This window comes from Aythya fuligula, chromosome 1, assembly GCF_009819795.1.
Source record: "Aythya fuligula isolate bAytFul2 chromosome 1, bAytFul2.pri, whole genome shotgun sequence".
Classification (NCBI taxonomy): domain Eukaryota; kingdom Metazoa; phylum Chordata; class Aves; order Anseriformes; family Anatidae; genus Aythya; species Aythya fuligula.
This window is the reverse complement of record NC_045559.1, coordinates 30,399,740-30,415,883: the sequence shown is the minus strand read 5'-3', so window position 1 is coordinate 30,415,883 and position 16,144 is coordinate 30,399,740. Positions and strand designations below refer to the sequence as shown.

The window sequence follows — 16,144 nt, the reverse complement described above, 5'->3', positions numbered from 1 at the left end:
CATTTCCCTGTCCGTGGAATTTTCTGTGGTGCATCAATACACATACTTATTTTTGTAGCTGTGAATTCACTGACTCAATTTCAGTTTGGAAACTGAACACATCATTCCCATGGGTACTTCTTCAAAGCAGGATTCCTTTAACTTGATTTTCTGCATTATATTATTATTCCTTCCATTGTTGTTATATTTGTATTCTTCAGGGGCATTTTTTTTTTCATTCTAGCCTGTTTTCTGCTTGCATTCATGCTGCCCTGAACTCCCATTATTCAAAATATTCATGATTCCTCCTAGATTCACCTGTTAATTATCACGTTCTTCAGTCCATCGATTATTTAGAATATGCTAGTATTTGACCCACAACCAAACCATCTGCTGTCTATCAATAACCCACCCCCCCCTCAATTTAAAAGATTTTTTCCTTGTCTATCCAGTTCCAATTTCCCTATTTCATTTTCTTCTGTTTTAGAGTATCACATGGGACTCCACACCTAATGCCTCAATAAACTTACTGAAAACAATTTTACTTTATACTCTGTGCTGTAGGGAACACATCCGTGATAGTTGGGAATCCTCGCAAGTTGCTGGTATTTTTAAAGTAACTGAAAACTAATTACAGTTGGAGTGATAAATCTGTTGTGCCTGCGCATTTTAAAGTGGTTTTGAAGGGAGCACAGACTCCTAATTAGTGCCTGATAGTGCAGCACTGGCAATGCTGAGGATCAAAGAGTTTAGTTTGAAAGGATTCGATACATGCATCCTGTGAATTTATACAACATGGCCTAAAACAGTCTGCATTAATTACTCTGTAGCTCAACTCAATTCTATGTGTATTTGTAAAAAAACCCCACACCTAGGAAAAAGTAGTTACAGCAATAAACAAGAGGAAAAAGGGTTTCCAACAAAAAAAGAGTGTAATTGCAAATCCAGATCTTCCTCTGAAATAAGCACCTCCTTCCCTTTCCTCAAGACAGCAATATGTACAAAAATTGGCAGTTTTTTGCCTTTTAAAATGAACCAAATCTTTTCACAGAATTTTCACCTCATTTAAACACAGACACTTCTTGTCTGTCCTATGATATTGTTTCTAAGAATTCACTTGTACCTTCCTGTTGTTGAAAATGTCGCTTTACTGATGTCCAGTATTGCCATCGCTTACCACACCCCTCTGCTTGACACAGGCAAGAAGTTGCACAGAAATGAGTAGTAAGATTGTAGCATGCTGTAAATAATACTTCACAACTTGAACAACTTCAAGAGGATTCACATATGAAAGTTAAAAGATAAAAGGAAATGCATAATTTATTATTCAGGTATCAACTGCTAAATTTCTCTTGCCTAGAAACACGTGAAGTTTGGCATCCAAAACTGAAGCTTCTATAACAAGCTTCTCAACTCGCATAAAACTTTCAAACAGTTCACTAGTTATTTCCCTTATCCTCTGACAGGAATAGCAGCTCAAATGAAGTCTGGGGGCTTGGGATTATTTTCAAATAATGAATGAACCAATGTGAAGTCATTCCAGTAAAAACAATAAGCAGCAAGTCCCCAGAACATCAGTTAATTTTGATAATTTAATATGCCATTTATAGTCATCTAAACATCTTACTGAATACGGTTATATACAAAAACATTGGAAATAATAAAAAAAGAACTTAGATGTTATCTTTCAAATGTAAAAGTGCAATTAACACAGGAAAAGTGTTTCCAAGATGTTACATTTCTTTATATTAACTGGCTGCATAAGAGCCTCAACAGGTATATTGCCTACTCTAAAGCGAAAGAAGATTTTATTTTTTGTTAATTTTGAACAAGCCTGGTAGTTGATGAATAAAGGCTCACTGCCACCATAATTATGGTACATACATTGAAAAATGTAGAGCACAATTGTTTTCATAATTTTCAGTTTTTATCAACTTTAACAAATTTAAGTAGAACAACATTAAGATCCCTAAAGTTCAAAAAATAATTAACACCATAAAACTTTATATCAAGTTAAGTGTGCACAAAACAGCCATCCTGAACTGCTTTCACCAGAACTCTACGGACAGCTTTCCAGAGATGTTATTTACCCACAATAAACATTCTTCCTTTACAGTACTGGAGGAGTTTTCTGGAATAGGATTTACATTTACAATCTTTCATGCATTACATATTCACAATTTGGAAAGAAAGGGAAGGCCTTCATACATGTCAGCCTTTAATCTTATCCAATCATGAAATTTCTGCAAAGTCGATTTTTCTTGTGTTAATATTTTTGCAGCTTTTTTCAGTTTTTCTTCATTTCGTTCTAAATAGCGAATTCCATCTGTCTGCAGCTGATTGAGTTTCTCTTTCCGACTTTCATCCAGAGGTATGTCTTCATTCATAAGAGGGTTAAATCTGAAGTAAGTATCTGGTGGTAACAGTGCATCCAGCATGGTGTGAACTTCTGTATTTAAAACAAATGTATGAAACTGTTACATTTACAGGAGAGAGACACAGTCCTACAATCTGAACACCAAGTGCTTTGGAGTGACACAATGATTTTAAGTATGTACTGCTTTGCTAAGTAAACATCTTTCCACCATTGTCTTATAAAAAAAAAAACAAAACACAAAACATAAAAAAACACCATTCTCATTAGAAGTTTGCAAACACTATACATGTTTTTTTCTCTGGAAAATGTTTATCTTGTATTCTAAGACAACCTCAGTTACGATAATCGAGAATGATAATTCTAAGAATCTTAAAAAAAAAAAAAATCACAGTACAAATGCACCTTAAGACACTAACCTTCTGTATCAGTTGCACTGCTGATAACATTTGTGAGTTTGGCTTTCAGACTGGTGTATGTGACATTTGTCTTTCCTTCACTTTCGTATCGACCAGTACCCAGCGATATCAGACACTGCAATGGAACATTTGGCCAAAGACACTTGCACTCGTGAACTGCCAGTGCAGAAGGATTATTTAGAAGCAAACCTCCATCCTGTAAATTAAAAGTAAAGGTTTAGCATTATATGTAATACATAGTCATGAAATAAATCACAATGATAAACTAAACCTGCAATAGCATTAATATACAAGACTATGTCAGTGAAATAGGCAGTGATTTCCAACTTCCGTGCAACTGTTCTGTTTGTGCTATGCAGCAGGTTTCCTGTGCTTCTGGAGCACTTCTCAGGTCTCTGGTCAGTTCTGCTGGTGTCAGTGTAGTGTGGAAGAGGTAGGTTGAAACAGTAGCATTCACTGGAAGATCTGAATGAAGTCATGAGTTCATCTTCAGAAGATCTTTAAGCTAAGACAGATAGGCTATAGAGAATTCTTTAAACAACCCAGAAGTCTGCATCTGAAAACGTTTATTACTTCTATTACAAGGTTATATTCTCTAACAAAATCTAAACCTGCAGATCCTAAAATAAAAAAAAATAAATGACAAGAGCTAAGGATGCTCTATAGGCACAGTAATTACATAGGATGCTATAGCCTAGATTTAAGACTTGGAAAAATGACAGAACAGTTTAGGTTAGAAGGGACCTATTGAGATCACCTAGTCCAACCCTGCTTCTCAAGCAGGGTCGGCTGGAGCATGTTGCTGAGGGCCACATCCAGTTGGGTTTTAAACATCTCCACAAGTGGAGAGTCCAAACCTCTCCAGACAACCTGTTCCAGTGTTTGACCACCCTAACAGCCTTCTTCTGTTCAGATGGAATTTAATGTATTTTAATTTATGCCATTGCCTGATGTCCTTTCAGAGGGTACTACTGGGAAGAACATGGCTCCCTTTTATTTGTACACATGGCTAAGATACCCCACATAAGCCATCTCTTCTCTAGGCTGAACATTCCCAGCTCTCTCAGTCTCTCCTGTAAGAGATGCTCCAGTCCCTTCATCAACTTTGTGGCCCCACACTGAACTTGCTCCTGTATGCGCTCTATTTCTGTTGTACCGGGGAACTGGATACAGTACTCCAGATGCAGCCTCACCAGTGTGGCAAGTGAAGATCATCTCCCCTGACCTGCTTGCAGCACTGTTCTTAATGCAGCCCAGGATGCTGTTGGCCTTCTTTGCCACAAGAGTGCATTGCTGGTTCACGTTCAGCTTGTCCAGTAGGACCCCAAGGTCCCTCTGCCCAGCTGCTTTACAACCAGTCTGTCCCAGCATGGGTTGGTGCCTGGGGCTATTCCACTCCATACACAGGGTTGTGTTTCTCCTTTTTGAACTTCGTGAGAATTCTCCAGCCTGCTGAGGTCCCTCTGAGCAGAGGCACAACCACCTGATGTACTAGTGACTCCACCCAGGTAATGCATGATCTGCAAGCTTCCTGCAGGTGCACTCTGTTCCATCATCGAGGTCATTACTGAAGATGTTAAACCTTACTGCCACTGGTACTGGCCTCTGGGATACATCTCTGGTGACTTGCTTTCAACTGGCCTTTGAGACACAAACCTCTTGGCCTGGCCATTCAGCTCATCTGCATTCCACCTCACTGTCTACAGTGTTATGGGAAATGATGTCAAAGGCTTTTTTTTTTTTTTTATCGTTAAGGTAAACAATATCCAGTGCTCTCCTCTTGTCCATCAAGCTAGTCACGTCATTGTAGAAGGCTATCAGGTTGGTCAATCACAAGATGCCCTTTGTACAGCTATGCCGACTACTCATGTACATGCAGAGGATTTTGGTTTCAAAATTTCTGTAGTAAATAATAGTAGAGACTAAGATTTTTTTTTTTAGCTATTCAAAAATCTATGCAAAAAAAAAATTCAAAATATAGAAGAGAAAGAATGACTACTACAAGCATTATGCAAAAGCTCCCTGAACTCCCTACATCCTATACCTGACAACCACATTACAAGAAAAGGAAATAAACAAACCAACTTAGCTCAAGAAGAGTTTGGAATAGAAACTGTTTTGGAGTCAATACACGCTTTACTGAAGCTCCTTTTAACTACAGCTGTGCTAGATAAGTAAAAACAGGACTACTGAGCTTTGATTTTTTTTTTTTTTTTAATTAAGCTTCCATTTCAAACTACAAAAAGATCTTTGAACTCCTTCTGGACTACTGTCCACTTTGCTCAAAACACTGCTAAAATGAATAGTCTTTTCAGTGCCTATTATCCTTATGTTTAAACTAGATTTGATGAAGAAAACTAAAAACAAGGATGTTTTTGTCCTTGATAAAATTCCCCATGAATCTTAATCTGAAATCTTAATACTTATCTTTGTGGTGCGTATTTTCTTTGTATCCTAAATGAAAAAATGCTTACCAAATAATTTCCACTGATCTTGTCAATATAATTTAATTAAACATGATTTTTTCCACCATGGGAAAGATTAGAGTTATCAAAATACATGATGTAGTTAATACTAGATTACTGCATTTTTGTCAATTTGACAAATAGAAGACCAAAGGAATGTAAACTACACATATCAAATGTGCACTATGATGACATTACCAGCTTCATGCAACTATTTCCATACTTCAACATTCTCCAATTTAGGTTTGTTGGACTAACAGTAAATATCCACTCCTAGTACTTTTTGGACACCTTTAATATAGTTAAAGCATTTATAAAGCTATATGTAATTTTTGGCAAGTTAGGACTCAATAAGGAAGTGATTTCTTTTTCTTCACCTGCAAACAGATTACAATTGATAATCAATATTGTGCTTCAAATCAGCTTAGTCTGTTAAACAAAGATGTTTATCACATTGCTTTTCTGCTTACAATGATCGACTACTGAAGCAGTAAATAATGTTACTATAAACTGGACTTCTGAGGAATCAATGAGGAAAATACTTCAATAATTTATCTCAGAAAGCTCCAGAAAGCTTAGAACAAATTATGTCAAAGGAATGAAATCTTCATGTAAAAAATATTGCACAAGTTGTAAAATTGGTTTCAGTGATCTCACATGTAGGTGAATTGTGAGGAAAACTGTAAACAAACAAAAAATCCAGGTCAAACTACAAAAAAGTGACTTTTTTGATTCTGAATAATTGTTTGCTTTCTTGATCTTCATGAAATTGCACAAAAACTCTTCCCTGAGAAATAAATTGACTATCGATATTGACTATTAATATGAAAGATCTAATTCTTAAAAAAGTAATAATGCAAAGAAATCATGACGTGATTCTTCATGTTCATCCTTGGGACACTGGAATTCAATTCCAAGTGAGTCAGTCTGCACTTTCGTATATAAGATACACTGAGATCACCGGGATTTTCACCAGTCATTGCTCAGGAATTCCCCTGTGTTCAGCCTATCAATTTATTTTGGAGAACAACTGGATTTATTTGGCATCTTTACTTTTTTTTTCCTGATTCCATTTAAGTTATTCATTAGTTATATAATTTTATATGAAGTGATATAAATTATTTATAACTTACCAATTAAAGCATTTCTATTTTAAGTGCTTAGCTTTTTAAAGATTGGTTAACCAATGTGCAGTATAACCAAGAGACCGAGTGACTGCTAGTAGTATGCAATGTCCCTTGAATAACACAATAGCTTCCTCTTCCATTATTACTTTCTATGAGCTTTCTTGCCACTTTGAAAAGTTTCATACAGTTAAATAGCTGGAGATAAGTGATAAAATAAATTGGCCTTGTTTATCTTATCTATGGGTACCGAGGTGCCTGTTGGCCAAAATCTGATTCTTGTCTCTGTTTCCAGAAAGAAGTAATTCAGTTTGGGAGTCGATTCCATTTCAAATGCTGTACTTTCTTGGTACTATCTCTCGTCTTTAATCTGCCTATTTTTCAAGCTTAGATTTAAGTGCTCTACTCAGTAGGATGGAAGAACTAGGATCTACACAACATGCTTCTGCAGCAGGGAGGAATGACAAACCAAGCATGGCAATCCAGAAGGAAGAAGTTTCACCGAGGCATTTAAATGTATTGATGAAGGACAGCCATGGCTGGGGAACACACAAACCAAACATCAGTAAAATACTGTGTTGTTTTTCTACAAACTGGGTAGTTGTGATGTGCTATGGGGAAAAAATATGAATCACTGAAAAGGTATGGGAAAGTAGGTATCCTAGTGACAAGCTGCATATGTCATGGAATGACAACTTCTGTGTGCCCGACTCTTCACAAATGAAACTGTTTACAAAATAACGCATTTTACAATACTTGAAAGTATGACGATTAACAAATGCTGACCTTAGTAAGACATGCAAAAGGCACTGACAGAATGCAACCTTCAAAGTGTCTGAAAATTGTTGCATCCCTTGTGTCCACTATCTTTTTTTAATGAAATATATTTTCACAACATTATTTATAGCGGAAAAGCAAACATGTAATGGATACATGCTAGGATAGCACAATTCTGCTCTCCTAAAGCCTACATATAAATAAAATATAGTAAATAAAAAAGGATTTTTATACGACACACAGCATCACAAAAATCTTGTTGACATAAAGTGATAGTTTAAATTACACTACAAGCTTCAGATGCAATTCCAGTTCTAGAAAGCAATGCTTTGTGTGGCCCTAAACCTTTTCAGTTCCTAATAAATGTGGTTTCTTTTTGACAGACTAAAGCATTTCCAAGTACTGTGGAGCCCCTTTTACCTACATTACTAGATAAGAGCCATACCACAGCAGTAATCTGTGTACATATAGAAAAAACAATATGAACCGTTTATTAGACACAATACTATATTATCAACACACATTTGCATGAATGAATATTAATGACATGTTAGGTTAAAAGCATAACCTGTAGGTCAAGTGAAGTGATTATTCCCTTTTATTAAGTTCTCATGGGGTCATACTGGGAATACTGCGTCCAGTTTTAGACACCCAATTACAAGACACTGAGAAACTGGAATGTGGACAGTGAAGAACCACTAAGATGCTTTGGGGGCTGAACATAAGTGAGAAGATAGGCAGAAATATGGGTTTGCTCTGCCTGGAAAAAGAGAAAGCCAAGGAAGAATCTAATCAGTCTTTTACTATTAAAAATGGGAGAATACACAGCCAGACTCTTTTTTAAGAAGTGCAGAACAGAGCACAGATAGAGAAAGCTGTAGAATCTCCATTCTGGGATATTTTCAAAATTCAGCAGGGTGAGGCCCTGTCCTGAGAAAGCTGCCCTAACTGTGAAGTTTACCTGCTTTGGAACAGGAGGCTGGACAAGACTACCTCCTGAGGCCTCAACCTCTCGATTTTCCCGAAGTTCTACTCTACTTAAAGAAATAGTACACGAAACATTGTAAAGGCATGTTATTTTAGCTGTAAAATGAACCCATTTTAAAAGCCATTCTTACAAGAAATTGAACTTTGTCAGTACCATCAGAAGTCTTAGAAAAACAATATATATGCAAATATGCTTTTCCCACTTGCTGCTCTTCGTTTGGAAATGAACTGAAACTTACAGGAACTCTTTAAATGACTGAAGTGCTGACCAACATCCCCAAAAATGTGCAATTATCTGAAGTTCTGACTATGTGCTAGGCAAACAGCCAGAGTAGAGCAGTGCCTCACTCTTTGTTCTCCCATTCTTAGATCGCCTGTCCTTGACTACATTTCACCGTCTTCTCTCGTTTCATTAGTTCTCAGTGTAATTGCAATCTTTTTCACTTCCCAAACATACATGAGTCACCCCTTCCCTTTGTGTTCTGTGCTGCTACGGTCAGTGTGCTGGCATCTCCTGTCCACTTCTTCGTGTTCTGAACTCTGCAAAACCAATCCACGCTTAAGGCAACTTCATTTGCTGGCAGCACACTGAGCACAAAGTGCCACAGCAAGCAAGTGCTGAAGAAGGGTTTATAATTTTCCTAATGACAGTTAACAGTAGAGAAGGCTTTAAAAATACAGTAAAAAATAATTGAGGAATATTTAAGAATAAAATCTTAAAACAGAGACATGTATAAACAAGCTTGTTTGTGCTAGCAAAGCAATAAAGTCACTCATACATTACTTTCAGTCTTTTGCCAAAGGTTTTCCAAGCGGCAAACATACAATTGTTATGCTTTACTCAACCTTTAATCAAGTAATTCCTAAGTGAAGTTTACGAAATGTTTTCCCTGCCCCATAAAGATTTTTCTAGAACTTGCCCAATGCAAACATAACCTTATTTTTAGGGCCTAGCGTTGGTTAGCTGGAGTCTAAAGCTATAGCTAATATTTTCTACAAGTGTATTTAAAGTTACAAAATAGCCAGGGAAGGCTCCCTTATCATTTGTCTACCAGATCTAATTATTTAAAGCCCCCCAAATTCACTTTTTGTAGGCATGTGCTCCATCGAAATATCTTTGCTGAAGATACAAGGCTTACACGGTTCTAGTGATAAGGAAAATCCTGGTTAAATACTGTCAAATTTTCCTTATTTATTTCATAATCAGAAGGGAGGTCTCAAAGAAAGCAAGTGCTCCAGACCACCTGGAGCCTGGTAACACAGAACCTGCTGAAAATCCTGTCCCATATAAGTAAGTATGGTGAAAGCACATAAAATCACCACGCAGATATTTATTTCAATAATTTAAACCAGTTGTTAAACTGATGTTGAAAAAAATTTGAACCATACTTTACCATGGACTTTAATTGAAGTTCAGAATACACTGCATGTTCATAAGCTATCATTACACTTCTTAATTGTGTCAGATTCAAGTTGTGCCTTGCAATTGCTCCGTGTAACATCCTGTGTGCTGAAGTTTCGCTTAAGTGATGTTAAGCTTTGTGGAGAAAATAATTTAGCATTGGGTGAAAGATATATGACTTAGGAAAGCCAAGTCCGATATTTGGAAGCTGAGTTTGTTGGCTCCATAGTAACCATTTCACCTCACTGCCTATGCAGACATGCTTTGCATTTTAGTTCACTTTTACAGACTTGCTCTGTTGTTTACGTTCATTGTATTTGTGGAAGAACTGGAGACAGAATTAGTACAAAGCCATCAGAGGGTAAGACAAGACAGGCAAAGATTCTCAACAGAGTTTTGACAAGTATTTTTCAAACTCTATGTTTAAAATCAACATAAAAATCATGAACAGACACAGATTAAGGCTGGGGCTTATTGTTTCAAACAAGGAGTTTGAAGAGTCTGAACTTTTGCAAGCGATTACTTGGCTGAAAAATTAAAATACATATTCCAAAAGCATTTACTGGAGTTTCCATAGATAAAAAGGTACGTCTTGCTGAGGCAATAGCAAATTCAATGTGTTTACATGAGCAGCAGCAAACGTTCCCAGAGTAGAAAATAGGAGATAGAAACAGGAGGTTTGTTTGACTATTTGTAAGATCTCCCATACCAATATCTTTGAGATTCAGATCCCAGTCAGTCCTCTGATTGCACTGGACATCCAGTGCTGGCATGACACTAGACAGAGCTTCAGGGCTTGCTTAGTCAAAGGTCACTGGGCTACCAAATAACAGTTCTCAATATATACACTGTGAAAAAGGAGAGTGCGTGTATCAGATTTAGCTGGACAATATGCCAGCTCCCACAGTGTTCAGTACAAAATACTGAATACAAATACTCCTCAATACAAAAGTTCCATGATTACCCTGGTTTGTTAACATTAATCTAATATCACAAACTTTTTGTATTATGGCTTTCCTTTGGTGAGTAGTCAGTCATGGCACTACTGAGGATGACTCGCAGAAAGCACAGGACATCTTTATGTCCCTGCACAAACTATTTTGACCCTAAAAATATTGTTGTAAGCAGCAAACAGCGCATTAGTAGCACTGTTTCCTTTCGATCTTGGTGGTAACAATGGAAGGCAGTGCCAATCACATCTAACACATCTCTAAAACATACAGTGTACCAGAACAATTTGTTTTAGGTTCCTTCTAATGGTGGGTCTGGCTTACTTTCATGCATGAAAGATGAGTGAGAAAACGTTTTTAAAATAAATCAGATTATCTCCTGTACAGCACACAATGACCTAACGTTAGCTCTTTATACGAATATCTCACACACTTTATTTAAGAAGAACCACCCTTGCCTCATAGCCATGCTAACAGAGATGCCACTAGGTCATCTGTATACAATTTATAATGTCTTCTGCGTAATGCTGCTTCCTAACAGAGGCCTTGCTTGGTGATGGATGTTTAATGCACTCCTCTTATACACTGAATTTCTAACTATTTCAGAATGAACAGATTCCATTACTTAAGAAGAGGCAGAAATGATCTCTTAAATTTCCTCAAATAAATGTCTTATTCCACTTGAATTGGCTAATAGAAAAAATCTTTAGAAGGTGCTCATACAGAAAATTAAAATTCAATGCATTTGCATTTATATTGTTAAATGGCTCTTTGACAATTAAAAAGAATTTAAAAACTTCATTTGTACTTTTACTACTCCAGTCGTAAAAAAAGAATACCCTAGATTGAGAGATCACATCACATAAAATATACAAATATCTAATAAAGATTGAAAGTTTATTGAAAAGGTTACTTTTTGATACAACTGTTCTCCCATACAGTATGCATTTTTCTAAAAATTATCAATGCCAGACAACACTTTGTATACAGACAAATGTCATACTAAATGCTTCTGAGAGCTACCAGTACTATTGCCATCACTAAACATTTATTAATGTATCGTACAGTTTTTCCCCCTACATTACCCACGTTTGCTCTTGACATTTCTTTGGAATAAATGGTTTTCTGAGGGAGACTACTAGGTGATTATCTTAAATTATTAACTCATCCCAGCTAGTCATTAATTCACAGAAAGTGACCAGCTGTGCTGAAAACATTATTGAATTAATGTTTTTGTGTCAGATAAAGAAAATGTACTTGCATTGCACTGATGAAGATTTACCAGATATTGGCAGACATCATGAAAGAAGAAATAAAATAATCAGATATTTCATTAAAGCATAAGCCATGTACCACGTTTAATTGTACTAATTTAGCAACGTCACTGGGATAGTATGTATTTAAACTGGTTCCCAAACAATGAACAGAGGATCATACAACCCAAGAGAAAAAAAAGCTGGCCTGTGGTTGAATCTATACTAGCCTTAAACACATACCCCAGCTTGAGAAGCACAGGCAGTGTTCAAGATGAGTTTTGCCTTTCATAATGTAACTCCAAACTGAGATTGGGTTTCCCGTAATTTTATTACAGAAAACTATGCAAGATATTTATTTAATACAACTTTATTCTTCGTTGACTCAAACATTAGATTTCATTTCATTGCAACTGGAACAAAGCAGGTTCATAACTAAAGGATTTGATCCTGAACTGTACAAAATTTAAGAAGAAAAGTGCACTAATTATTGGAGATAATTGAGATGGATCAGGATTTGGATATCAACTACTCAGTATTTGTATCCCCAATGAGGGAGAGAAGGGAGAAAGAACTGCAGGAAAGGTTCTGCACCCAAACAAAGGAATAACTCCTTTGAATAATAGAATCACAGAGAAATCCTATGGAGAGGGGAAAGAAAGTATTGAGGGTCAGAAAATGAAAAGGACTGAAAGATTCATGTTAGAACTTGTAAAAACATCGAGAAGTTTTTATGAGTAATCTAAAGACAGAACAGGGAATGATTTTAAAGTGCCTATAATTCACACTATGCTGATTTATTTCAACTGTTCTTTTCTTGATTCATTTCTATAGAGATGGGCACGTTGCAAAGGCTGGAGAGTGTTTGCAAGGGTCACTTTCCTTCCCTGTGCTGTGGAAGTATTATGTTCACTATTAATAAAGGGATGATACCATACTTTTTTAAATGAAGTTTTTTTGCAGCTACCAACAGTTTCCTGAGTCCTGTAGAAATTTACTCTCTAAATTAAGAAGTAAATGCCTGAATGACGAAATATACCATGGATTCATTGAAGGCTTGATACCAAAATAGAATCAGAATTTTTAAATTAAGAAAATCTTGTTTTATCAAGCACCTTACATACCAGACCACTGTAAAGGGATTAAAGAGACTACAGTGGAGAATAACCAGATGAGACAAGAGTCTACATGAGTGAGGAACTCTTTAGCTGGGGACTGCTTTCTATCAGAAGTACTCAAAGGCTGGTCTGGGTCTCATCCTCTTCACCGTTTTCTCAGAAGCACGTAACCACTAATCAAGTCTGCTACTACAAAATTAGAGGCTTTGTAAATACAAAGGCTTTAGAATAAATACCGAATGACTCTGAGGTCTAGGAAAACCCAAATGAGATGACACATAATGAAAAGTGCTCATAAACACAAAGCTGTGCTCTTCAGAACTAAGTTGGGATCTTAAATTGTAATTCTATGCTCTATCTTCCTTTGAAAAAGAAGAATTTCATGACACAGCTAAAACTTCACCTAGAATACAGTGTTCCAGCTGATCAAATTAGCTTCTCTAAATTTTGCTTCTAGTTTAAAAATGCTGATTTTGAATCTGGTGTATCATTCGACTTTTCACAGTATGTCTTAGGTCACGCCAAAACACACTGAATAGTCCAGTTTCAAGAAACATTACCCCAACTGCAGCAGGTGCAATGAAGGACTATGAGAATGATCAAGGGAACATAGAGCCTATTTTGCAAGACTGAGACAGCTTGGCATACATAGACTAGCAAAATAAAAAAAAGGATAAGAGAACTTTCCATATACACATCAGAAGTGTAAATACTACTAAAAGAACAGTAAATTAAACTGGAAAACAGTACTGGCACAAGGAGAACTTGTGTACACTTGCTATGAACAGAGAGTGAAAACCAGAATTTTGCTGGCCATTTAAAGATGAAGAAATATCCTTCTCTAAATAACTTTCTGCTAGGGCATCAACAGCAAAGACAGCTTTACATGTTTATGAACTAGTCATCAAATGCAGTCCATATACTTGGCAACTATGACAGAGGGCTGGATTTGACCCAAGGGAAACTGTTTTGTTCTATACTCTTATCTTTTTTTTTCCCTCCTGAGGAAATGCCAGCTGAAATAAATCTAAAGGGTTCTGAAGCCCCAAATCTAAAATATATATATGCTACTAAAAATAACAGTGTTTATACATACACCCAGTAAAAAAAAAAAAAAGATTGGAAGATAAACAATCTTTGAAGAGATTTCCAGCCAGTTTGGGATTTGCAAAATTAGCACTACAGATTAATCCTTACAATGGAAGAGAAACTCAGCACAGGAAATAGGGCTCTGGGTACCCCACACAGCTAATGTAAAGGGACTTGGTATCGACCAACTTCATGCATATTTTCTACACTTTACAAATTATCACCATCACAGTGGTAAGACCTGCACCCATGACTATCAGAGGGCAGTATCCTAAACTACTCTACAGAAGGCAAATAACAGCGCATGGCAAGTTACAAAGCATGAAGTGATTGCTTGCAATACGCATCATATATCATAAACAAACTTTCCGTAAGGAAAGAAGTTATCGTGTAACACTACCTTGTCGGGCTTTCCTTTCAATGATTATCAGGAGGCTATTTCAGATGGAAATACGCCCCCCTTCAAGTCAGCATTAGATGAATATTCAGCCTGGCAAAGTAAAAACTACAGGTGATAAAAACTGACAGCAAGTTGTCTTGTATGATCTCCTAAGAAACGGTGGTCAGCAGCATCAGAACTACGAAGAGCAACCTAAATTGACTGGACAAGTTTCTGAACTGACTCAGCTCTTAGTATTTCATTATAACAGTCTCCTCTGATTTTATAAGGTTTAGGTACAGTCAATGTTAGCTGGTAAACTGTGTCAGTAAAGGTATATAGACTCAAAAGTTTAAACAAAAATATTTAAACCTAATACAGCTTCTTTGGGAGTGACTGTCATTTCTTTAAAAAGCACTCTGAGAATTACATTTACAATAACAAAGTATCACTGAACCATGGTAGAATAAAATTACAATGCTTCCAAGTTAAATGCCTAAACGAAATACCCTCTCAATTTTGTTTCACTAAACAAATCTTCCAAAACCAAGCCACTTAGCAAGTCCCTGCAGGGAATCCTGTGGGGAGTCTGCTCTGCAGAGTAACACTGGCACAGTAAACAGCATTTTCATGAAGGCTGGCAAACTGCATCATCAGCATCCACCCTAAGAGCTGCTAACCAACCCTACAGAATCTGTAAGAGAAGAAGAATTGCATGTATCCATGTAGCTAACGCATTCCAGTGAATTCCTCCATCCTTAACCAGTAGGAGATATTACCTCAAAGGCTGTAGGAAAATGTGTATGGCAACAAGTAGACAGAGAAACAAAGAAATACTTGTTTCTATCATTGTGAGAACAAGATACACCTATTAAACCACAGCCTGTGTAAGCTCTGGTGCATACTGATCACCATGGCATATCCTAAGAATGAAAAGAACTCCAATGTGACCTATATTCTATGTCTTCTTAGAGCCTGGGAAGTACCCTTGAATCTAATTTTAAAAGCTACCATGTAAAACCAATTAGGGCAGGATCCACTAAGCGAATCACTTTTGAAGCCTCTCCTGTAACAAGCTACAAAGATGAAATGGCTTGGCAGATTTACCATCTCATAAAAGGAGGGGGGAAGATGAAAAAATGCAGCTTATTTTTCAGACAAGGCGAAACTTGAAATTTTAGTTACATGTCATTGTATCTGGGGGGTGTGTGTGTGTGTTTATATATTTTTTTTGTAGGTCATATTCTCACCATACATACTGTTACCCTTGTACTACAGCTCCACTAACAGACTAGCTGCCAATTTGTTAACCACTTCAGTATTCGGTTTGCTCGAAGGTCAGAAAACGCGATTATTTGAACACTCCTGTAAGTCAACACCAGCGTTTCATTAAATGGAATTGCATTGCAGCAATGAAATCATGGGAACGCACCAAGAAAAAGTCGTTTGTGTTAAACTGAGTATATTTTATTATCAGAGAAATACATGTCTTTGTTAAATTCCTCCCCCTCCTCCTCATTGCCCTTTTAATTAATCCTGCAGTGCAAATTTAGTTTTTGCTGTAAAACCAAGTAAATGAAGTGTGCATAATGATTTTGTTAAAACTGCTCTATTAATTAATTGGCAATTTGCTCAGCATACCACAGTCTACTGAAGTGACACTATTGAATAGCTGAAAAGGAAGTGCTTTTTACACTACAGAAGAAAAGGGGAATCTAAGAAACATCATCCCTCTGTGAGAAGTAGGGAAAAAAATGACTGGTTTTAATGGGACTGGGGAGAGGTTTAGACTCCCTCAATACTTCCTAAGTAGATTTTAATATAAAAA

General features: G+C 36.7%; 1 protein-coding gene across 4 annotated transcripts in view; it reads right to left on the bottom strand.

The window, feature by feature from the left end:
• Positions 1-1,267: 1,267 nt before the first annotated feature.
• The window catches only part of PNPLA8 (patatin like phospholipase domain containing 8), a 36,576-nt gene continuing 21,699 nt past the window's right edge, over positions 1,268-16,144 (bottom strand). For all 4 annotated transcript variants that reach the window (XM_032190694.1, XM_032190688.1, XM_032190712.1 and 1 more), the window contains 2 exons: positions 2,773-2,968; positions 1,268-2,428 (listed from right to left, as the gene is read on the bottom strand). In XM_032190694.1, coding sequence (XP_032046585.1) covers positions 2,154-2,428; positions 2,773-2,968 — 471 coding nt within the window. In that variant the 3' untranslated portion in view covers positions 1,268-2,153. The remainder of the gene's footprint in view (positions 2,429-2,772; positions 2,969-16,144) is intronic.